At 36.6% G+C, this 25,015-nt stretch overlaps 1 protein-coding gene, 2 long non-coding RNA genes and 2 gene segments (V, D, J or C); 2 read left to right on the top strand and 3 right to left on the bottom strand.

Annotated features, from left to right (window-relative positions):
- Positions 1 to 288: 288 nt before the first annotated feature.
- LOC137048729 (Ig kappa chain V region 3547) lies at positions 289 to 636 on the top strand. Its single transcript, XM_067426965.1, has one exon. It carries the CDS (start codon positions 289 to 291, stop codon positions 634 to 636), a length of 348 nt encoding a protein of 115 aa, XP_067283066.1.
- Positions 637 to 1,994: 1,358 nt separating this feature from the next.
- On the bottom strand, positions 1,995 to 5,610 carry LOC137050853 (uncharacterized). Its single transcript, XR_010899909.1, has 5 exons — positions 5,387 to 5,610; positions 4,550 to 4,611; positions 4,333 to 4,454; positions 3,957 to 4,091; positions 1,995 to 2,439 (listed from the first exon to the last, which is right to left on the bottom strand). It is a non-coding gene; the product is annotated as an uncharacterized lncRNA (long non-coding RNA).
- Positions 5,611 to 5,686: 76 nt separating this feature from the next.
- Positions 5,687 to 7,659, bottom strand: LOC137050864 (Ig lambda chain C region-like; the record flags this gene model as incomplete). The annotated part of the segment is given in 2 exon segments: positions 5,687 to 6,123; positions 7,629 to 7,659. Coding segments are annotated over 2 exon segments (348 nt in total), but the record flags the coding sequence as incomplete, so codon positions are not given.
- Positions 7,660 to 13,987: 6,328 nt separating this feature from the next.
- LOC137050880 (Ig lambda chain C region-like) lies at positions 13,988 to 15,888 on the bottom strand (the record flags this gene model as incomplete). The annotated part of the segment is given in 2 exon segments: positions 13,988 to 14,368; positions 15,858 to 15,888. Coding segments are annotated over 2 exon segments (258 nt in total), but the record flags the coding sequence as incomplete, so codon positions are not given.
- A 2,319-nt stretch (positions 15,889 to 18,207) lies between these two features.
- On the top strand, positions 18,208 to 20,391 carry LOC137050896 (uncharacterized). Of its 2 annotated transcripts, XR_010899911.1 has the most exons (5): positions 18,208 to 18,349; positions 18,625 to 18,769; positions 19,035 to 19,087; positions 19,201 to 19,254; positions 20,032 to 20,391. It is a non-coding gene; the product is annotated as an uncharacterized lncRNA (long non-coding RNA). The 2 variants fall into 2 exon arrangements; XR_010899910.1 differs by lacking the exon at positions 18,208 to 18,349 and having other exon boundaries at positions 18,368 to 18,769.
- The last annotated feature ends 4,624 nt before the right edge of the window (positions 20,392 to 25,015 follow it).

The raw sequence follows: 25,015 nt of genomic DNA on the forward strand, positions 1-25,015 counted from the left end.
CTACGGTAGTGGTTGATGGTTAAATTGTTTCCGGGTGCAAGAACTTAAAGAGTAAATGCTGGTCTGATTACCATGTACATTTGCATATATAGCAGCGCTTTGCATTGGCAGCACATTCAGCGCTTTTAAAGAGTGCTTTGAAAGAGTTTAACATAGAGCAATATCTTCACCATCACAGAACAACAATGACTTTCATCATCATTTTTATCTCGATGCTTGCAGCATTTTATCAGGGTTTGTATAAATAGACTAGATCTTATTCTATAAACTATCATAGTTTGGTATCTCATGGTATATCTGTCTCTTTTAGAGTGTAGAGGACAGGTCTCTCAGGTCTCCGTCACTCAGACACCAGCAATAACAACAGCCCAAATAGGACAAGAAGTGAGAATAAACTGCAAAGCCAACAGGCCGGTGCATCTTAATGACCACATGGCTTGGTACTTCAGGGGATTTGGAGAAGCTCCTAAGCTACTCGTATACCGTGCCACATATCGTTTCACTGGAGTTCCATCTAGACTCACAGGAAGTGGACATGGAGCAGACTTCACTCTGACCATCAGTGGAGTCCAGCCTGAAGACGCAGGATATTACTTCTGTCAGAGCGACCACACTGGTGCAATAGTCACACAGTGATAAAGAGCCGTACAAAAACCTCCGTCACAATGCACTGATCCAGCTAAGAGACTCTGCAGCTGCTCATACATCACACACACACCACAAAACTACACTGTTAAAAATTACCTGTACAATTTACAGTAAAATACTGGCAGCAGGGTTGCCAGTTACTGTAATTTTTACATTAGCGGTTGTGTTATTTAATTTACAGAATTTTACTGTATTCTTTGACACATTCACCTACCCAAAAAAGGAACATTTCAACAATTTTAAAGGCAATAGAAGTAATAATGAAATTACATATAAAGATGTCATTAAGTTTGACTGAAGTGGGTCAAAAAAGCATTCCTAAGTTAAAACGAGTTTGCAAACTTTTTTTTTTTTTTTTTTGCAAGAGTAAAATGGGGTGCAAATCAGGGATACTTTAGTATTATTTATAGAGCATTATGTGTTCATATTTTGAGTAAGTTTTATTATTAAATTACATTTTAGTTTAAGGTCTAGTCATTTTTATTATGTGCTTTAGTCATATTTTTAAATAAACAAATATATATTTTAAATATTTCTATATAGATTTTTTTAAAATTTTATTTCAGTTAAGTTTAATTCAATACTTCAACTACTTATTTAAGTTAGTATATATATATAGTAACACTTTATTTTAAGATTCAATTATAACTATTAGCTAGTTGTTTATTAGCATGCGTCTTACTAGGGTTTTGGCTGTTTATTAGTACATTAATAAAGCACATATTAATGCCTTATTCTGCATCCCTTAATCCTACCGAATACCTAAACTTAAATGCTACAAAACTACTATACTAACATTTAATAAGCAGTAAATTAGGAGTTTATTGAGGCAATCGTCGTAGTTAATAGTGAATATGTGTTCCCCATACTAAAGTGTTATCATATATATATATATATATATATATATATATATATATATATATATATATATATATATATATACTCACTTAAAAATGTTGGGTTAAAAATAACCCAACACGTAACCCAACTGTGGGTTGATATAGCACCTACCCAACGTTGGGTTATTTTAACCCAATGCATTGGGTTAAAAAACAGTTGGGTTAAAAGTAACCCAACAGTTGAGTTAAATTTTTATTTTTATTCATGCCATTATTTTAATAAATAAAATAATCTGTATTTGAAAACAATGGGTTTTTATTTGTATAAAACAATAAATGTGCTTTAAAATATATATTGTAAATGTCAAACTAAATATTGGGGAGTAAATATTTATTGTAAATATACATAAATGTGTAAATATTAAATTCAAAATACACAGCACACATAATACACAAAAATGTACATAAGGTAAACATACATAAAAGGTGTATATACAAAACACAAATTAAAAATGAACACAACAAATATTAAATTAAAAACCTATACAAATATGGACAGAATACACAAATTCATAATATTAAAGTCTTCCAGAAATAAACAACTTTATTAAAAAAATCTACATTGTACACTGTATGCCTTGATGTGTTGTAAACATATGTAGCAAAACAAATACAAATTATGATAATCAAAGTTTTTAATGAGGCAGCAAAATATATATTCAAGTTTGCATGCTACAAAATCTCCCAAATGGGGCAGAGGTCTTTGGATAGTTCATGTCATAAATAAATAAAAAATCTGAAACATACAGCCAGTGCTTGAAATAAGGTCTTCTGTTCAACTGCCTCCACAGTGAAAATGAAAAAAATCAGCGAGGTCTCTTTGTCCCCAAGCATCGTCATGTGGATCCTGGCTTGTCTCACTGTTCAGCTAATGCACCATGTTAGTTCCAACCTTAAAAGAATTTAAAAAAGTTCAGTTTGCTTGCACTGTGACAACATCAGCAGTGTTAAATTACGTCAAAGTTGCAATGAAGCAGTGTTGTACTGAATTAAAGAAATTGTCACTAATTAGTCATTACATCTGCTGTTCATTTTTCACCAATCAACATACTAATCCTCATGCCGTTTCAAACCCGTAAGACTTTGGTTCATCTTCGGAACACAGAAAGGCCTAGAAAGGCAGTAAAGACATTAAAGTAATCCATGTGACTCCAGTAATTCAACCTCAGTTTTTTGAAGTGACAAGCGTATATTCTATCCCTTAACCATAATTTACCACTTTATTTACAAAACATTAATCTCAACACATGTTCACGAGAGCCCCTAGACGCATGCGTGTTGTGTTGAAAAGAGAGCAAATGTTGTTGTGTTATGTTTTTTTTTTTGTGTTGTTGTTGCAAAAAGCACTCGTGTCGCTTCATAAAACTGAGGTTAGACCACTTGAATCCCATGGATTACTTTAATGCTGTCTGTCCTGGGTCTTAAAGTGGTAGTTGCGTAGGTCGTCAATGGAGGGACAGAAACCTTGCAGATTTCTTTAACATTTGTGTTTCAAAGAACAACGAAAGTCTTACAACGACACGAGGGTAATTCATGAGATAGTTTACCCAAAAATGAAAATGATTCCATGATTTACTCACCCTCAAGCCAGCCTAGGTGTGTATGACATTCTTCTTTCAGACAAATACAATCTGAGTTATATTAATAAATATCCTGGCTCTTCAAAGCTTTATAATGGAAGCCCATAATTTGAAGCCCAAAAATGCATCCATCCATTATAAAAGTGCTTCACACGGCTCCGGAGATTAATAAGAACCCATTGAAGTGAATTGATGGGATTGTGTAAGAAAAATATCCATATTTAACACGTTATAAAGTAAAATATCTAGCTTCCAATGGACCGCATTAAGTATCCAACTTCTGAAAAAAGCGTAACTGCTGTGAGAATAACGTCGGACGTAGCGTAAAAAAACGTAAATGTCGAGACGATTAAGTTGGACGTAGCGTAACCGTTTTGATTTGCGAGAGGCGTTACAGTTTCTTTGTAAGTTGAATAAGGAAGGCTGTCTGTCGAAAATTTGTTATTTTAGTCTATAAAGTTTTAAATATGGATATTTTTCTACAAAAACCCATCGATTCACCTCAGAAGGCCCTTATTAACCTCCTGGAGCCTTATGGATTACTTTCATAATGGATCGATGCACTTTTTTTGGGCTTCAAATTTTGACCATTATAATGCTTGGATTAGTCAGGACATTTATTAATAACTGATTGTGTTCGTCTGAAAGAAGAATGTCATATACACCTAGGATGACTTGAGGGTGAGTACATAATGGGATATTTTTTGGGTAAACTATTGGATAATCTATTAACAAGCAAAATCACTAAAGGAAATAATAAATGGATGCATATGAGCCACATAGCAGTGCACTTTATCAAAGCTAATTTGATAGTGTTGCTTTTACTTACAGGCTGATTGGTGAATGTAATTAAGCTTCTCTTCATTTCAGCATATGTTGGACACACCATGTTGTCCATTTGTGAGGTATGGCGATGATGGCAGGATGGCAGGAAGGGTTTTAAAGGCAATTTCTCCATGATCATCTTTGAAAGACAAGTTAACAGAAAAAGAGAAAAAAACAGTTTTCACCTATACCAAATGTGTGGACCTGATTTCATATGCACTTAGACACAACCAAAACAACTTATTGAAATTAAAACATACTGTATGAAAATGAGAAAAGACAGCTGAAAAAATAATAATAAACTGGTTGTTTCCCAAATAACCTGGTTCTGTAGTAGACCCTGCACTGCACATTGGCCTATCTAATGTTATTCAACTTACCAACTTGTTAGTAGAGACTCCAAACCCGGAAATGTGCGTCAGATAAGGAAGACATCGAACTTGTGTACTATTGGGGATACTCCAGGACTAGAGTAAAGAACCACTGAGATCCAATCCTTCCTCTGCATTAGAATGAAGCAGGGGGAAAAAATAACCAGAAAAGTAAACTAGTCTTTAAAAAATAATTGTGTACAACTTGTTTCAATATCGTACTCACCTTTAATTAAATGGCAGAGGTTCAACGGTTCTAGTCTTTGCTTCACAAATGAATCCATTGGTCTAAAACACAGGTATATAACACATTTAGTACAACATATTTAAAATAAAGGCAAAAACTGTCATAGCTTCATAAGAAAACGTACTATGGTTGTATGATTTAGCTACTCCTGTAATACGTTTAATAGTAACATGCATAATATATATTCATATGACAACATTCATTATGAATATGGGCCTACCACATTTCTGCCAAATTATCATAGTTGCAGTTTGTGTTAACTTACTACGGTAAAACTAGGTAATTTGTGGGTTGGAAAACATTCTAACTGTTGTGAACTAACGTTAAAATTGTTAGCACAATATTTCAGTTTTCTGCGTCAATGCTTTTGTGAATATCTGCACTCATTCATCTCACAACAGATATTTAGAGTAGTAAGTTATACTGTTGGATATTCGGCGAATTCAAACGCTTCCCCCTGGATCTCACAGCGCTGCTGTGGTGTCGTGTGACCGGGTCTGAGCTCGCGCTGCACGGGCCGAGCTGATAATGCTCCGCGCGGCTTTAGATAGTGATTTCAGACTAGGCATTAGTTACTTACTTTCTGTATCACCGTATTAAGTTTCTAAATAGGTACACTAGAATAATGTTTTTACTTTATTACTGCTAGCGAGCTAACTGGGATAGCTATGGTTTATTTCCAATCTATCTCATTTTTCCAGAGAGCATTAAAGGGATTTTTTTTAATAAAATTCAGTTTTCGACTATATTCAACGTTTCAGTACACAATACATAATGTTATAAGAGTTGTATTCATAAAAAAATGGCATGTCTTACCTTTCATTTCATAATCAGGCTGCAGCAGCGTCTTCTGTTGGCAGTAACTGGACGGTTAAAATTTGAACCGTCACTGGGGAAACCGTATTTAACCCAACGGCCGGGTTATTACTTTAACGATGTTAAAATAACCCAACATTTTGCAAAATAACCCAACATATTGACCCAATATGTGTAACCCAACGGTTGGGTACAAAAAATAACCCAACGTTTTTTAGTGTGTATATATATATATATATATATATATATATATATATACATATAAATATATTTTTTCTCAGATCATACAAAAGCACTCAAAGACAGGCACAATATTGTTTATTTAATTTCAGTTGTAACAGAAAATCATAGCAGGCTCTTGTGTGATTGAGATCAGAGAAGCAGAAGCGAGACCTCAGCCAGAGGAGAGACTGAGCGGATCTACTCTGAACACTGATCTCTCCTCAGTCGTGCAGTGACTGCAGGCTGGCCGCTCCGTGTGGCCTCACAGCTCACTGAGACGCTCTTCATCCACTCCTGCTCAGAGAGAGTCAGGCTGCTGCTCCAGCTGTACAGAGCGTCCTTCTGCAGGAGCCCAGCGCTGCTCTCCTGAGACCTGCTGCTCCCGTCCACCTTCCAGCTCAGGCTCCAGTCTGACGGGAAGCCCTCGCTGGCCACACACAGCAGTGTCGCCGAGTTCAGAGAGGAGATCTCTGCACTGGACGGGCGCAGGATGGTCACTTTAGGAGGAGTGGTGCCTGAGAGAAGAAGAGCAGCGGGACAACAGACAACTCTCTTAACAGACATCTTAACACATTTTATTACAGAAGAGTGTGACAGAAAACATTCCTACCATCAGTTTAAAAAGAGAATGATATATATGATGAACATCTTTTTTTAAATTGCGTATGGGAAGCATGTTTACACTGTTAGAATACATTATGTGAATTCAGTCCTCTAAACTAAAATTACACTAACATTATATATATAATAGCTTTTGGGTGACAAGTGAACACAACACACCCACCCTAACTTTCATTCAAACAAGAGTCAGCTACAGTAATGAAGGTTCATGTTACTGTGTTCTCAGCTCTCGTGGGAAAAGAAATGCATATAATTTTATGGAATGAGCACTTATATATTTTTCTTTATTAACAGATAATATAATATTCATGAAATAAAAGGCCACTTAAAGAGAGCACACTTTCGTTAATGTGTTTCTTAACACACTTAAGTAGACTTTTAAAAAGTGCACTGATGGCAAATTAATCCAAAACACAAAATCATTGTGTTTTAATAATCATGTAAAGATTGTACATCTAAAGCAGATGTAAAGATGATTGATTTACATTTTTACTGTAGTGTGTTATTCAAGATTACACTTAAAGTAAATATATTTAAATGTATTTAATTGCAGCTTCATCTTTAAAAATGTGTAATCACAATATTCAAAAACACATCAGACAAAAGTCAATAGAAATGACTTTAAAGTATCTTTTAGTTTGTAAAAAGAATCGTGTCGATTCAGCAGTAACTTTAACCATACTTCAAAGACAAAATAAATAATAATTATGAAATTACATATGAAGATACTTAAAGTACTAAGAACTACTTAAGTGGGTAAAAAAACAAAAACATAAATAACATGCAATTAAGTGTCCGGAAATATTACATTTAGTTCACACTTATGTTTGTTCTGTTAAAAGTATATTAATTTTGTAAAGTATCCTAAATTGTACTTTTTCCACAAAGGAGGTATAAAATATATTTTTCATAAATGTCAAATTGGAATGTGTTGCAATATCTGTCAGCCAAATGACATTTTGATAAATTTGACATTGTTACTTTATCATGAATGAGTTTTACAATTGTTTAGTTCAAAGTGGATTGAAAAGTCTATACTTGCCTAAAATACATTTTGAATATAGGTATTTTGGGTATTTTACATTTTTTGTATAATTTCTCATAAAACATTTTTTTTTTTTTTAATTGATTTTCTTCTTGAGCTCTTATTGCATCAATATTTATCCAATGTATGTATTTTCCTGTCCAATAACGGTGGAAATGTTCAAAAGCTGTTTTTGGAAAGACCTGTACAGTATGTGTCTGTAGTGTCAACTCTCAAATACAAAACTATAAGAAAAACATATTACTTATTAAATCATTCCCCTAATACAAAGTAAAATATAAATGTTTAAATGCATGAATTAAATGACTAAATAAGACAGCATAGTGAATTAAAATGGTTTGATTATTTACTTACTGCCAACATCCAGTCTGGTGCCGCCGCCGAAAGTTAATCACAGTGATACAAACTAATAGAGCAGATGAACAAAAACCTCCTGAACGCTTCAGTGGCTGCAGTTCACTGCATCTCCAAAACAACAGCTTTAGTTTGATTTGATATTGTGCTCAATTCAGTAAATTACACATTTATTTATTTATTTTTTTAAAGGAAAAATGATGTAATATATGATTCTATGTTTAAACATTAGCCTACAAACTGAACTCCAGTTGATTCACTGATGATCAACTAATGAATGTTCATTAGAAATCATCAGCATATAGGAAACTATTGAGAAATATCAGTTTATACCGACACACAATCTCAATAAGTGGATAAATGACATTTGGTATCTTTTTAAACTGTATTTATTTATTTTTAAATCAGTGTGACAGATTTTCCTCTGAAAGGAAGCAGCTTTGAATATGTGCGCCACTCCTTTATTTAAGACGGACTGTCCGCCGGTCAGGACTGTAAACAGCAGCTCTCGTCTGTTCTCACTCGTTCTTAGCAAAGATGACTGCAAACGCTCTGATTATCTGCTCTCTACTGCTTTCTCTTGCTGGTGAGATTAATGCTGAATCTAGAAGTGCTTTATAAATGTTGTGAGATTCTTCTCATGTGTGTTGTGTTTGACTGTAACACTGACTGATGGTTCTTTGATGCAGGTTGTTTTGCTGAGATCATTCTGACTCAGAGTCCATCCGTGAATCTGGCGTCTGTGGGAAGCAGCGTCACTCTCAACTGCAGGTCCAGCAGTTCTAGTGTATCATCCTATTTAGTCTGGTATCACCAGAAACCTGGACAAACACCCAAACTCCTGTTCTCTAGTGTTGGTAGCAAAGTGTCTGGAGTTTCTGAGAGATTCACTGATGGGGGATCAGGAACAAACTTCATGCTCAATATTAGAAATGTCCAGCCTGAAGATGCAGGAGATTATTACTGTCAGCAGCGTTATGACTATCCATTAACACAGTGATACAGAGCCGTACAAAAACCCCTTCAGTGAAAGAGGAACTGCTGATTTAGACACACACACACACACACACACACACACACACACACACACACACACACACACACACACACACACACACACACACACACACACACACACACACACACACACACACACTCCAGCTTTCTCTCCACCTCCAGGCCCATTCCTCCACCTCGGCCTGTCAGTCCTTCGACTCTGCCTTGGCTCGGAGTGACGCTCCCTCAGCTCCACCGTGGTCCGCCATCACTCAGGCTTCCTCATTCATCCATCCCAGGTCCCTAAGGCTCTTGTCATCATAGGCAGATTCATGTTTATCGATTGGCTCTTTGCAATTAAATTCAGTTAGATTGGCTTCCTGAAACGCTCAGTTCCCAGAAGCTGCTGCTGTTCCTTGCCTTAGCTTTTCATGGAGCTCAGAATAAGGATGTGGAATTGCCATATTGGCCATATTGCCAAATGTAACTTTAGCAAGACATGCCAATATAAGTTGACTAAAATGTTTGTCTATGGCACTTTTTAAACTGAAGTGGTCCTGACTGAAGTAAAATAATTCACTAATCTTATCCCTGACCAAAAGTGGTTATTTGTTATCAATAGATTATATTTTTTTATATGAAAATAAAGTATATTTTCTTGCCACAGATTAAGATTTTTAAATGCATTGTAGGAAATTAGACACAAGCAGACATCAATAATCTGCACATGAATCTCAACAATGGTGACATGCTCATGCCGCAATGCATGCTGGGAGTCATGAGTTTTATACTATGGTTGCTCCCAGAATGCATTTCGGCATGTCAAAATTTTTGAGATCCATTATGTGTCTGGATCTGTGTCTATTTTTTTTTTCCTTTTTTCTAAAATGTATTTTAAAAAAATGTAAGCCCAACCAAATCGTCCTAATGGAGGCTAACGATGGCGGGTAAAGGTCGCTGCGCGTTCTTTGTTTTCAGTTGGGCATAAAGGATTTAATTCCAATTCTTCTTAATCTGACTCCATTTAATCATAATTTAGAATTTTGGTTAGAAAGCCAATTGGTTATTTGGTCGTTTATATTTAATAGTTTACGTACATATTTAATTCTGTTTAACCCTTTGTTGAAATTATGTCTGTTCATAACCTAAATAATTCCCGACCAAGTCAGAATCAATCAAAGTGTAACAATTTATTAACAGTCAGGTAAATGTATAATCCCAATTACATAGTCAATTCAAAGCTAATCTATCAAATACTCTGAAGTAAAGAATGAAATGTATACCTGTCTTATCAAGGTTACATAATGCTGCATGGGTTAAAACGTCCAGCATTACGGGCTGACCTGAATACAGTATCGAGCCCTGAGCTCTTTGCAACATTTCCTTAAATACCCTGAACCAGATGCATACCCAGAACCATTTGAAACTCTTTCAAATGTAAACACAAGTTTACAATAGGAATTTGCATTGATCAAGTCCTATAGACTTGAGAAGAAGAGAGGCCAAATGGCTGAAAGCCACACCCACCATACACCAAGGAAAGATATCTTTAAACTCTTAAAACATTTATGATGTTCTAGTTTACTTCTGTGGAGTTGAGATATGTGTACCAGTCGCACTGAGACATTTTAAATGATATCAAACACATATAATACTGTATCGTAAGGATTGACATTGTAACAGAGAGATTTCTGGTGCATTTCAGGTGATCTCAAGTTTGGGGGAGCAGGAGTTTGGGGGAAGTTTCATGTGAAAGGAAAGGCATGTAAATTAGAGTCATGCATAGATGGTTCACTCAGTGTGATGTCGTCTCGGACAGAGACTCTAACTGTATGGATGAGTTCAGGTGCTAATTTTCTTTGTTTTCTCAGAGCGATTAGACATTTCGGCATCTACTAGGTTTTTCCAGCCTTACAGATTCCACCTCTTGATCCCGTTGGGTCAAACTTAGGTGGTCCCATGGGATCACAGTTAGATGTGGGTTTATAATCCTTGAGATGTAGAAATAGTCTTTGTAATGTTAGCAGCTGTAGAGACCTTCGGAAGGCTCTTTGTTCACCAGGACACTGTCTCACCAGGAGACGTGGTGATCGACGTGGTGAGTGTTGTTAAACTCATGTGTTGTTAAACTGTGGCGTTCCATGCAGAAACTGCTCTCACGCTCATGTTGTTTGAATTCTCCGCTGTATTGCGATGTTATGCGTAATACAGTGGAGTGATTGGACTTAAAGAGGTCATACTCAGCCAATCACACTCCGAAGCCACGCTTCAACCTCACACTCCGTGACATTGCTTTGATAGCGCTTTTCAATTGGAGGAACGAAATTGCTCAGAAAATGCAAAAATAACCAATTTTCATTTTTTTTTTGTAAAATGAGTGCTCTTAGTATTTTCAACAGCCTGCACATATCTGTAAGTGTTTTGAGGTTTCATTATCCTTTTTATCTTCAGTTGATTTAACCTAAGGCTGTGGCTGAAGTAGTTCTTGGGCCCTATCTTGCACCCAGCACAATTGACTTTGTACACTGACGCATGTGTCATTCCTATTTTGCACCCGCGCAAAGCGCGCTTTTCCCTCCACAGAAGCACGTCGCTAAACTAGTGGATGAACTTGCGCTCCCTGGGCGGTTCAGCGCAAAAAAGGAGGCGCGTTCCGGCGCAAACAATCCCTGGTGCTATTTTGCTGTTCCATTAAACAACTGCGCCACTGACCAGAAAAAACCTAGTCTAAAGTCAGTGGCGCGTTGAGCGTTGTTCATTATGCTATTTTAAGGGCGCATGCTTGACCATAATGTATAGCGTGCACAACGCGCATACACTTTGCTCATGTAATCTACACAGATGCAACAGTTATTTTTGCAAATCATAAACTGTTACACTAAAAAAATATTAACCCATGAGATGACGGAAATCATTGTGGTGTGCCACGAAGATGTGAAAAAATAGGCATAAAACTAGCTTACAAATTATTCAGGCTAAATGTAGTAATTAAAGGGTTACTTCAGCGATTAGTATATGGCTTTGTATCAGTAGAAACCCTGGAGTATATTCAAATGATTGTGCTTCCCCCCCTCATATCCCCCTGAGACAAGAGATTTATGCATTTCATTTCTGGAAAAATTCCTCCTATGATGCAAATTGACGATATTTGCATCATAGGAGGAATGTTTGCCCAAAGGCTAAAGACTACAGCCAGCAGAGGGAGCCATTTCCTCATGTTTTGAACCCGCTCATGGGGGATGGAGATCACACTCAGCTCGCAGGGAGAGCTCAGCTCAGCTACAGGCACTCATTTAAACGGAGCTATGGTGAGCAATGTAAATCTTCTAACTTCTCAAATTAATTTCTATGAAAGTTAAGCTTGCAAAGGCATGAACTGAAACGCGCCAGACTGAACTTGCGTTGTGAATTTATGCCGCGAGTGTAGTCGCGATTACCTCAGCTCAAATCACGAGAGCTCATCAGCTCATTTATTTCACTCCTGCAGTTAGTGCTCAGTGCTGTGATACTCGCGCGGTGACTCACTTATTATATTGAACAGACACGTTCAGGTTTTAATTGTAGTGTCTTCTCTAACTCAGTCACTGTAAACAAGTTGGTGACTTTGGGAATGACCTCACAGGGCAGCGAAGCATTCTGGGAATTGTAGTCTTTCATCCCCATGAGACAAAAATACATTTTCTGTCTTTTCTCAGTCTAGAAGGCACCAAATTAAAAAATAATTTCACATTTCTACTACATTGATGACCCAGTTTAAATACAGATTCATCTTCCCAGCACTGAAGTACCCCTTTAAGGATCCGACCTGTTTGCCCAATAGTGGCAAGACATATATGTATATAAGGACATCTGAAAAAATTGGTTTGTCCATCAAGAACCAGAAAAAAAAAATCGACTGAAAAACTGAAAAAACTGTTTAACCGACGCCTGTTTAACCGACGCTAATTTGGGTGGGTTTCTCCCATCCCCATACAACACAACGTCTCTGTCTTTCACTGCTCTTACAAGAACATCAGTCTCCTCGGCTGTGAACCGCTCCTGGCGTGCGCCTGGTAAATACGCCATAATAATAGCGAACCATAATGGAACTTGCACACCTGCTTTTAAAGGGAATGTTGGATGACGCTCTGATTGGTTTATTCACGTTACGCCCAAACCACACCTATGAATAATGAAGCTACTTCAGACCAACCCATTTTAGATTTGCGCCGGGCGCAAGAGCCATTTATCCCGCCGGGAAAATAGCAACAGCGCTGAGACCCGCACACAAAGTTACTTGCGCTTCGCACTTTGACACTTCGTTCAGATTGTTAAAATAGGGCCCTTTGTGTTTCTCTTTCCTTCAGTGATTCTGCTTGTTAACAACAGGTGTTCATCACTAATATGTAATCATCACTTAATCACGTAATTACACAATTATTATGAAATGATCATGCTCGGAACGTTACATTTTCTATAACCTATTCAGTTTGAGTTCTGTTTCAGTCATTGTGTCCATTTAACTTTCTGTAATATTTAAGTTGAATGAACAGTTTTACAGTGCAATGATTTCAGTCAATATTAAGGAATTACTTTTCACTTTAGAATACTGATCCAAATAATTACTAAATCCTTCTGAAGGATTTGTTATCACTTGAGTCATTACTAGTGGGTTACCATGATCTTCACTTAAGAATGAATTAGACATTGTGCTTTATTCACATTAATTAACCCGAGTCCTCTATGAGATAAAAAAGAGTTACTGATTAGCTAATAGTGAACTACCACATTTTACCAAGCACTAAACTTTACTTACTAATTCATTAATCAGAGTTTCGTGTTAGCTAATAGTAGTTACCAGAGTGTTAATGTTGCGTTACTCATTTGTTCTTGTGTAGTTATTCATTACTGATGGAACAGTAAAGTGTCACCTTTTTATTTTATATTTTTTCAATTACTGAGAAGTTTTAGTTTTTGTTAACATTAGCAACACTTGAAAATGTTGTTTTAAGATTACTTTCTCGTTTCTTAATTCACTGTGCAGGTGTTGTCATGCTTCACTGAGTGAAATTTATTTTAGTATTTGAGTCGAAAAACTTAAAGGGAAGTCAAAATGTCTTACAATGTGATTCCATCTATTATTTTTTTTTATTGTTTGTTTGATGCAGATCAAACCAAAAGATTTGAGAAGCTACATTATATTACAAGACAATTTAATGGAATATTTGTAATTCTAAACACTGATTTATAACAGCAGGACTATATAAAATAATAAATGATAAAAGACAAATTGTATTCTTTTTTCTAAAATCATGCAAAAGGACTCAAAGACAGGCACAATATTGTTTATTTAATTTAAGTTGTAACAGAAAACCATAGCAGGCTCTTGTGTGATTGAGATCAGAGAAGCAGAAGCGAGACCTCAGCCAGAGGAGAGACTGAGCGGATCTACTCTGAACACTGATCTCTCCTCAGTCGTGCAGTGACTGCAGGCTGGCCGCTCCGTGTGGCCTCACAGCTCACTGAGACGCTCTTCATCTACTCCTGCTCAGAGAGAGTCAGGCTGCTGCTCCAGCTGTACAGAGCGTCCTTCTGCAGGAGCCCAGCGCTGCTCTCCTGAGACCTGCTGCTCCCGTCCACCTTCCAGCTCAGGCTCCAGTCTGACGGGAAGCCCTCGCTGGCCACACACAGCAGTGTCGCCGAGTTCAGAGAGGAGATCTCTGCACTGGACGGGGGCAGGATGGTCACTTTAGGAGGAGTGGTGCCTGAGAGAAGAAGAGCAGCGGGACAACAGACAACTCTCTTAACAGACATCTTAACACATTTTATTACAGATGAGTGTGACAGACAACATTCCTACCATCAGTTTAAACAGAGAATGATATTTATGATGAACATCTTTTTTTAAATTACATTTATATGGGAAGCATGTTTACACTGTTAGAATACATTACGTTAATTTAGTCCTCTAAACTAAAATTACACTAACATTATATATATAATAGCTTTTGGATGACAAGTGAACACAGCACAACCACCCTAACTTTCATTCAAACAAGAGTCAGCTACAGTAATGAAGGTTCATGTTACTGTGTTCTCAGCTCTTGTGGGAAAAGAAATGCATATAATTTTATGGAATGAGCACTTATATATTTTTTCTTTATTAACAGATAATATAATATTCATGAAATAAAAGGCCACTTAAAGAGAGCACACTTTCGTTAATGTGTTTCTTAACACACTTAAGTAGACTTTTAAAAAGTGCACTGATGGCAAATTAATCCAAAACACAAAATCATTGTGTTTTAATAATCATGTAAAGATGATTAATTTACATTTTTTACTGTAGTGTGTTATTCAAGATTACACTTAAAGTAAATATATTTAAATGTGTTTAATTGCAGCTTCATCTTTAAAAATGTGTAATCACAATATTCAAAAACACATCAGACAAAAGTCAATAGAAATGACTTTAAAGTATCTTTTAGTTTGTAAAAAGAATCGTGTCGATCCAGCAGTAAGTTTAACCATACTTCAAAGACAAAATAAATAATAATTATGTAATTACATATGAAGATACTTAAAGTACTAAGAACTACTTAAGTGGGTAAAAAAAACAAAAACATAAATAACATGCAATTAAGTGTCCGGAAATATTACATTTAGTTCACACTTATGTTTGTTCTGTTAAAAGTATATTAATTTTGTAAAGTATCCTAAATTGTACTTTTTTCCACAAAGGAGGTATAAAATATATTTCATAAATGTCAAATTGGAATGTGCTGCAATATCTGTCGGCCAAATGACATTTTGATACATTTGACATCGTTACTTTATCATGAATGAGTTTTACAATTGTTTAGTTCAAAGTGGATTGAAAAGTCTATACTTGCCTAAAATACATTTTGAATATAGGTATTATGGGTATTTTACATTTTTGTATAATTTCGCATAAAAAAAAAATAAAAAAAATAAAAAAAAAGATTTTCTTCTTGAGCTCTTATTGCATCAGTATTTATCCAATGTATGTATTTTCCTGTCCAATAACGGTGGAAATGTTCAAAAGCTGTTTTTGGAAAGACCTGTACAGTATGTGTCTGTAGTGTCAACTCTCAAATACAAAACTATAAGAAAAACATATTACTTATTAAATCATTCCCCGAATACAAAGTAAAATATAAATGTTTTAATGCATGAATTAAATGACTAAATAAGACAGCATAGTGAATTAAAATGGTTTGATTATTTACTTACTGCCAACATCCAGTCTGGTGCCGCCGCCGAAAGTATATCACAGTGATACAAACTAATAGAGCAGATGAACAAAAACCTCCTGAACGCTTCAGTGGCTGCAGTTCACTGCATCTCCAAAACAACAGCTTTAGTTTGATTTGATATTGTGCTCAATTCAGTGAAATTACACATTTATTTATTTTAACAAAAAGGAAAAATGATGTAATATATGATTCTATGTTTAAACATTAGCCTTCAAACTGAACTCCAGTTGATTCACTGATGATCAACTAATGAATGTTCATTAGAAATCATCAGCATATAGGAAACTAGAGAGAAATATCACATAATCTCAATAAGTGGATAAATGACATTTGATATCTTTTTAAACTGTATTTATTTATTTTTTAAATCAGTGTGACAGATTTTCCTCTGAAAGGAAGCAGCTTTGAATATGTGCGCCACTCCTTTATTTAAGACGGACTGTCCGCCGGTCAGGACTGTAAACAGCAGCTCTCGTCTGTTCTCACTCGTTCTTAGCAAAGATGACTGCAAACGCTCTGATTATCTGCTCTCTACTGCTTTCTCTTGCTGGTGAGATTAATGCTGAATCTAGAAGTGCTTTATAAATGTTGTGAGATTCTTCTCATGTGTGGTGTGTTTGACTGTAACACTGACTGATGGTTCTTTGATGCAGGTTGTTTTGCTGAGATCATTCTGACTCAGAGTCCATCCGTGAATCTGGCGTCTGTGGGAAGCAGCGTCACTCTCAACTGCAGGTCCAGTTCTAGTGTATCAAACAATTTAGCCTGGTATCACCAGAAACCTGGACAAACACCCAAACTCCTGTTCTATTGGGTTGGTAACAAAGTGTCTGGAGTTTCTGAGAGATTCACTGATGGGAGATCAGGAACAAACTTCATGCTCAATATTAGAAATGTCCAGCCTGAAGATGCAGGAGATTATTACTGTCAGCAGCATTATGAACGGCCATTAACACAGTGATACAGAGCCGTACAAAAACCCCTTCAGTGAAAGAGGAACTGCTGATTTAGACACACACACATATTGTGCTATGATTGGAGACAGTTTTTTTAAATACTGAAAACACACACACATTTTTTTGTGTGGAAAAAACAATATGGGACCAGATTCACAAAACATTTTTAGGAATAAAAAATAAAATTTACTTTATTAAAAACTTATTATTATTATTATTATTATTATTATTATTATTATTATTATTATTATTATTATTATTATTATTTTTATTATTATTAACTTTAAACTAGCACTGAGCAACGATTAAAATATTTAATCGTGATTAATCGTAGTATGCGCAAAATTCAATAATGAATACAAAAGTGCTGCTAAATGAACAAAAGTGCAATAACACATGGTTTGCAAACACTTTAAACAAATAAGGTGCTTTTTACAGCAGTTAAAAGTTATTAACAGTTACAATATTTCTTGTAAATATCAACTTAAACATTAATTAAATTAAATTAAATTGGTGGTATACATATATTGATTCTGTAGTAATATTCTCATCAGTGTTCTGACAGCTTTTACATAGTCCTAAATCTGCATATTTGTGATATTCACCCCAGGGCGTAATTTTTTTAAATCTTATTAAATGAAGGCATCATATTTCATGTTAAATTCTTCCATTTGATTAATTAATTCAGTTATAATAGTAAAAACACTAGACTGTTACCAATCAAATTAAATAATGTAAACTGCAAAAAATACAGCTGCAATAATTAATATTATGATCGATGTTCTAAATAAAACATGCAATCATACTTTTAAACATAACCGCCAATAGGGGGCAGCAAGGGATCATCTTCATAAGTGAGTCATTGAGTCATTTATTCAAATGATTCATTCAAAACGCTGAATCATTTAGTAACAAAACACCGCGCTGAGTGTTGCTGAGTGCAATGGACCAAAAAAGTTGTTTGGATCTAAAATTTAAGTAACTTAATATTAATTAACGCTACTTGTTTATTGAGCTAGGTGTCACATCACAGACAAGGGAAAATGGTGCGAGGACTCATGTGCAGGAGAAAGATGATTTATTTACAAAAACAAAACATAAACTCAAAACAACAACCCACGAGGGGGAAAAACACATAATAGAATAATATAAATACAAACTAAAACAAACCAACAGAATCACAGGGAAGACGAAAGACGCAGACATTACACAAGGATCCAACACAGACTGACAAACACAAGGAGCTTATAAGGGGAAGAAATCAAGAGGGAACGGGTGGGAGAAATCAACACTACTCAGATAGCAAGGGGGAGGGATCAGACAATGACAGGAGCACATGCAAGACATGACAAAACCCACATGTGCACCAATAATAACCAACTGCAGAACCGCAGAACCCATATACGTCACTCACAACGCTCTGAGGACAACAGCGCCATGCCACAGTCTCATGCCGGAAGTGGGCGGAGTTCACGAAAACTAAACAATCGGCACGGCGGAAGAAGAGAACACGGTAAACAGCTGTTTTGTGTTGTGGTTTTAATCTATCAAGTTTATTTTTGTTGTGTATTTGATCCATCGTTGTTGTATTAACACTTTATACAGAACGTGGCTCTATTTTTTTCTAATGTGCTCTGCTTTACGATGTCTATCGCGTCTGTTGATATGGTCTTGGTTTAAGTAACATAATTGTTTGTGATTTTATTTTGTTGTTGGCGCCGTATTTTTTATTTGCTTTTATCTGATACTGACCAGTGTTTTATGTGTTTTTGCCACTAATTTATTGAGGCATTACGATTTGGAGAGGATCAGCTTTACTTCATGTACATCAATGCAAGACATTCTGCAACAGTTTCTACTGACCAGTGTTTTAAACTGACCAGATGGCACAGTACACCTTCAAATTCACTTCAAAAAGCAGCTGTCCATGGAGGTATGAAGGTTGAGTTATTTACACAGTAGCAAGAAATAGTATTTATTTGTTGTCCCTTTTGGTTATAAAGTTTCAAGTGTGTGTATATATATATATATATATATATATATATATATATATATATATATATATATATATATATATATATATATAGTGCTTAAGCTAACAAAATGCAAACACTATTTCATGTGTTTGAATGTGTCCCATTAAAATTAAATTAAGTACACAACCAAGCATTATATATATCTGTTTGATTTTGTTGCAGTAAATTGACAATCAGAATGTCACCCAGGATAATGGAAGCTGATCAAAAACAAGGTTAGTTTTAAAAGGCTCTAATAAAGACATAAGCTACTTATACAGATAGTGTGTTGTTATATGTCACATTTTCCAGGAATGTTCTTCTATTCTATAATGTTCGATTGTTTTAGACTGTTCCACAACAGTTGGATGGCTCTATTGACAGTAGGATCTTCATGTTAATGGTAAGAAAAAGAAGGAAAAGGTCTTTTTTTTAAAAAAAATACAAGCTTCCCTTCATTAGGATAAAAAACATTAGGGCTTTTCACACTTGAAATAGTAAACTCCGGGTATACAGAATCTTGGGTTATCTTGCTTCATGTTTCACACTGATTATCATTTACCTGAGATGAACAATCAATCCTGGGTATTCATACACTGCCGTTCCACACTGTACTTTAATAAACCATGGGATAACATATGTGCAGTATCAGGGTCACTGACAGACACTGCACTGCACACAATATGTTTTCATAAATGCTCAAGCTTTGCATGTCCTTGTATTACAAGTTTATCCTGAATGGACATTTCAGACTATACATTAATTTAAATGGTCTCTTCTTCGCTGCAATTGCGTTTTCTGTTTGCATTTGATGTTTTTCCTCTTCAATGCTGACTTTATTATTTATATAGAGTGCACAGTGTTTCAGTGACTGTCCAAAGCACGTAAATATAAAAGTGTGAAATGTTACTATACCCGAGGTTAAAAGTGTGTTTAGAATGACGATAAGCTCAGTGTGAGAAGCCCTATGAAGTGCTTGCTTTAATTTCTGTATACATTTTGAACTGAAAATGGTTAATTAATTTGATTGTGACAGGGTATCATTTATGTCAGAAATTTAGACATGAGAAACTGAATTTCACAACTTTATTATACATGCTACATCCTGACTTCAACACACGATATTGTTAAAGCACTTCCAACATTTCATCCTATTTTTTTGTACCCTTGTCTCATGAAGGAGCCGCGGATCACAGAAGACCTCTGCACTGCAGTGTAAAGACTGTGGAACAACCAAAAGTTTTCAACAGTTTAGTGGAAGAGCCCTGATTTCTGAAATGTGAAAGTGGAAGACTAGGAAAAAGCCCTTCAACTTTCACAGGCTGAATGGTTGACCGACAACTGGCCAAAGAGACAGTTGTCAATGTTTATAGAGGTTACATTTATTTTAGATTTAATTTGTCATGTACCTGCTGTGCAATAACTTTCAACTTAGTTCAATTTATTCCCCTTGGTCTGATTGTGTATTTTTTTAAAGCAAACCCAAGCTAGTATATGATGCCTTTGCTACTTAAGGGGATTTTTAAGGGACATTTTATAAAATTAAACAACTTCTGTGTGTTTTGGGGTTTGATTAATCTGAATCATGCATAACAGTGTAGAATTGTGTAATGTATATTATCTACTTTGAATAAAAGGTTTATTCTGAGATGCTTGAGTAAAAAACAAATATATTGTGTCATAAAAATAAATGTTCAAATGCTCAATCTTTGTTTTCATTTTTTGTGTGTTAAGATTTGTGTTCAGTTTATCTAATATAATATTTAAGACATAATATAAATAAATAAAAAATAATAGCAACTTTTTACTTTAAAAAGTTACAATGTTTTTTTTATAAATACATTTTTTAACGTAAATTATTTTATTTTGTATTAATATCCAGTATTGTTTATTTTAAAACATATTTATATGATTTAACTATGAGTGAGTATATCTATCTAGCCTATCTATCATCTCTCTATCTATCTTCAATTAGAACTTATTAATTAAATACTTGACATTATTAACATCGTTTAAACTTTGGGCTTGAAACGCTCCAAATAGAGCAATGTATGCGAAGATAAATCAGCTCCGCCCACTTCCGGCATGAGACTGTGGCGTGGCGCTGTTGTCGCCCTCAGACTGTTGTGAGTGACGTATATGGGTTCTGTGACACTAGGCTACACCATTCATGCTACACAATTCATGATTGCAAAGTCGACTTGTTTTATGAACAATATCATAAATCATAAATATCAACAACTACAAAAAAAAAAAAACTCAGTTTTACCCCAGTATGTTTCTTCTGTGAGTTTATATTGCTGCTCGCTTGTTTTGATTTGTTTCGACGAATGTCTCTCACAAAGAGACAGGCAGCGCGAGCCTCAACGCGACTTGTTAACGTACCAGAGGCAGAGATACACTCCATTATCAATCGCTGTTTACATTGAACATAATAAAAACAACAACAACAACAAAATCTGATTTATTCTCGCGTTTCTGGTTATTTTAAAGGTCCCGTTCTTTGCGTGTTTTTGAAGCTTTGATTATGTTGACAGTGTGTAATATAACATGAGTTCATGTTTCGCGTGTAAAAAAACAGTATTTTTCACACAATTTGCTTATCTGTACAGCGCTGTTTTCGCTGTCCTAAAAACCATAGATATCCAAAATAAAGGCTAGATGTCTTGTGTGCGCTGTTGGCCAATGGAGGTCGCCGTCCGCAACTTGCGCCCATCTTGTCACAGGCAGCTCGCTCACTCGTAACAGTGTGTTTTAATGGTGCATGTACTTTTAAATAGCCATAACTATTAATTTTCAACCAATTTCCAAACTGTTTTGTTTGTTATAAACGTCAGAGATGTAGTTATGACACTACATATGTTAACTTTCCTCCGTCTCCTTCACTCAGATGTGTGTCATTGCTTGCGCTGCATGAGTGCCCACTACTGGCGGAAACTTTGCAAGGGACTGAACTGGAACACCCTAAGCCCTTGATCACTTGGAATCCACTATGGAGTGTATTTATTATTTATTTTTTCCTTTACGAAACTGTTTAACGCAACATTCTATATGTATATCGGTGTATTTAGGTTGTTTTAAATGTTTTTAATATTTAAAATATAGAGTTGTTTGTTGTGGGGTAAATTAAACACAATATGCGGTGATCATAGGCACTGATTTATGTTTTCCTCCGTGGGTGCTCATATGGGCGCACGCACCCTTTAAATAAAAAGACGTAAAAAAGTAGTCAAACATTTTTGGCAGTTCAGAACCTTAGGACAGCGGCCGACACGAACACACACACCTATTTACTTGACAATAAAGCCGTAAAGTAGCATATCTTTCAAATCAGGACAGCGTCACTTCTCACAAATACGACAGGATTGGAGATGAAAAGTTTAACTGAGACGTAACCGCTTCATGGGAAATTAAGAATCAATGTCACACAAGTCCACACAGTAAAAGTTAGATTTGTTAACTCACCATAGTGGTTAATTCTTCAGGAGGAATGTGTCTCTGCGTACAGCAGTGTGCTTGATGAAATTATCAGCGATGATGTCCAGGTCCAGCTGTCGAGCCTCTTCTTTGTGAGAGTTCATAATAACGATGTGATTTAGTCGGGCTTGCCCCATTGTTGACCGTAGATACGTTTTCAGTCGACGCATCCCAGAAAATGACCTCTCTGAGCAGCAAGATGTTACAGGGACAGTTAGAGCCAGTTTCAAAAGCTTTATGACTTCTGGTAGTAACATTCTCAAGTGCTCGCCTCCATCTCCTTTCATGAAGTCATATACATCTTGAAAAGTTGTAAGATGAACAACTTTCTGTTTTGCCAAGTCCAAACACGTCTCTATGCAATGTCAGCCTGCTTCCATCCATATCATCCCCATTACAAAATCTTGGACATCTTGCATGTGTTTGAATACAGAAGGATTAAATCTGCAGTTCAGAGATGCTGATGCTGTATCCATGACCTCAAAGTACTGCTGTCGGTACTTTGCCTCTGGTGTTTGAAAACTGTGCCGCACCTCCACCGTCCAATCGCCGGGGGATTCTTCTTAGTCTGGGCACAATTTGGGCTATCCAAGTCAAGGACGTGCGCTTCTGCTGTGGTGTTTTCCCAAAATTCTTGGAATCCTTCACGAAGAGACTTAATATCTTCTCTCAGTGTGTCAATCAACTGCCTAGCTTTTTGTAGGTGCAGCTGCCTGTTTTGAAGTGTAACATCGACTGTTTCCATGCGAGAGAATAATTTCAGCATGAGTTTCAAGGAGAAAAATGTGCTAAATTTTAGCAGGTGTATTAGAAGACCGTTTGCTTTTCCTCCTGCCTCTCCCCTTTCTTTTTCAGACAGGTCCTCCAAAAATTCCAGCAGCACACTGTAGTTGGATGCAATGGATTGTAGCGAGGCCGTTTTCAAGGTCCATCTGGTAGGGCACAGAGGTCTAAGAGATAAAGCGTTGTCGTCTTGAAACTCCTTGAACCAGGCCAGTCGCTTTGGTAAATTTCTGATGAGCGTGACCAGGTCACGTATATTTGTTGAAAAGTTGCGACATGCGGGAATGTTTTCGGAGACATCATGCACAACCAAATTCACAACATGTGCGGTGCAATGGATGTACTGTGCTCGAGGCTCCAGCGCCTGCATGCGAGCCTGCAGACCTGTTCGAATACTGGACACATTTGATGCGCCGTCATAGCACTGTCCTCTGCATTTATTGACTGGCAGGACAAATCTCATCAGAACGTCTTTTAAAAGCTGAAAAAGTGTGTCTGCTGTTGTTTTTGGTGTCCTAATCCTAAGAAACGTTCTTCTGTCTCCAGATTTTCAGTCACATAACGTAAGCAAACAGACACTTGTTCTTTGACCGTAATATCGGTTGTCTCGTCCATAATTACAGAGAAAACCCCAGCAGACTGTACTTCAGATATGAGCTTTCGCAAGACATCATGAGCCATCATTTCAATCATCTTGTTTAGGATGTCATGAGAGAGCCACTTGTTCTCCTGACGAGCCAGCCATGACTTAAACTCTGGGATATCTTTAGCACGCACATATAGCATCTGCATACAATTGGACTCTTGGTCAGTTTTTCCTCTAATGGCCACTCCCTGACAGGAAAGAAATTGGAGAGTAGAAAGAATAGCCAGCAAAGCGATTCTGGCATTAGCCATCTGCATTTGTTTACCAGCAGAGAGCGAAGCAGTAACATTAACACCTGCATTAGTAGCTGCCATAATGCTAACGGCAGTGCGATGCAAATTACCCTTTTCATGTGATCTAAATCGTTCGAGTGCTTTAGCCCAGCTCGAAAACCCATCTTGAACGAAAGCTTTTAAAGATTCTTGGTCGTGGGTGGATGATGGAAGAGGGACATTCATGTTTTTAGCTGTAGTGCAGATGTTACAAAACACTTTGTATTTTGTGGAGTCATAAGCTATCCAGGGGAATTTTCCTTTCCAACTAGCCTGGTATGTCCTTCCCTTATGTCGTTGTCCATCTTCACTGTAGCTCCTAGCTTCACTGCTCGTAACTTCGCTGCTCTTAGCTTCGTTGTAACTCCTAACCACGCTACTGGTACTGCTGTAGCTCCTAGCTTCGATGCTTCTAGCTTCGCTGTTATGTACTTCTGACAGGGCACTTGTGGTGGATGTAAATACACTCGCATCATTATTAGGTTTTGCTTTTTTGATAAGAAATCTGTCCATTTTAGTCTTGGCATGAATCAGATTACGGAAAGCACATACACTAAAAATTGTATAGTGGGGGATGGAGGCATGGAGCGGAGTCACTAAAGAGGCGTTTTCATCCGAAAAATGCTGTGATTGGTGGATAGGATATTGGAGCAAACGACTGACAGCAACACATAGCACCACCAACTTCAATGTTTCATTTTAAATGAATGTAGCCTACTGGCAGTCTGGCACACGTGGGTGCTCCGTGGCTGCTCTGTATTTTCACGGTATCGGCGCCTATGGCGGTGATGTCACAATCACGTTGCATTGTGGTATATGAAGCTGCCTGACGTGTACATATGAAGTAGACTCGCTCACTCGGTCAAAATCGAGGGAGCAAGGGTCTGTCCATATAAACTTCCCACTTCAAAATGGCGGCAGGGATTCCCCCGAGGGGAAGTGCTTAGGGAAGTTTGCAACTGCATGTCTTTAAGTGGAGTGGAACG

Source organism: Pseudorasbora parva, chromosome 2, assembly GCF_024679245.1.
Source record: "Pseudorasbora parva isolate DD20220531a chromosome 2, ASM2467924v1, whole genome shotgun sequence".
Lineage (NCBI taxonomy): Eukaryota > Metazoa > Chordata > Actinopteri > Cypriniformes > Gobionidae > Pseudorasbora > Pseudorasbora parva.

What these genes read in the sequence shown, in the direction of transcription:
- LOC137048729 (XM_067426965.1), top strand. Translation starts at nt 289, where the DNA reads ATGGTATATCTGTCTCTTTTAGAGTGTAGAGGACAGGTCTCTCAGGTC.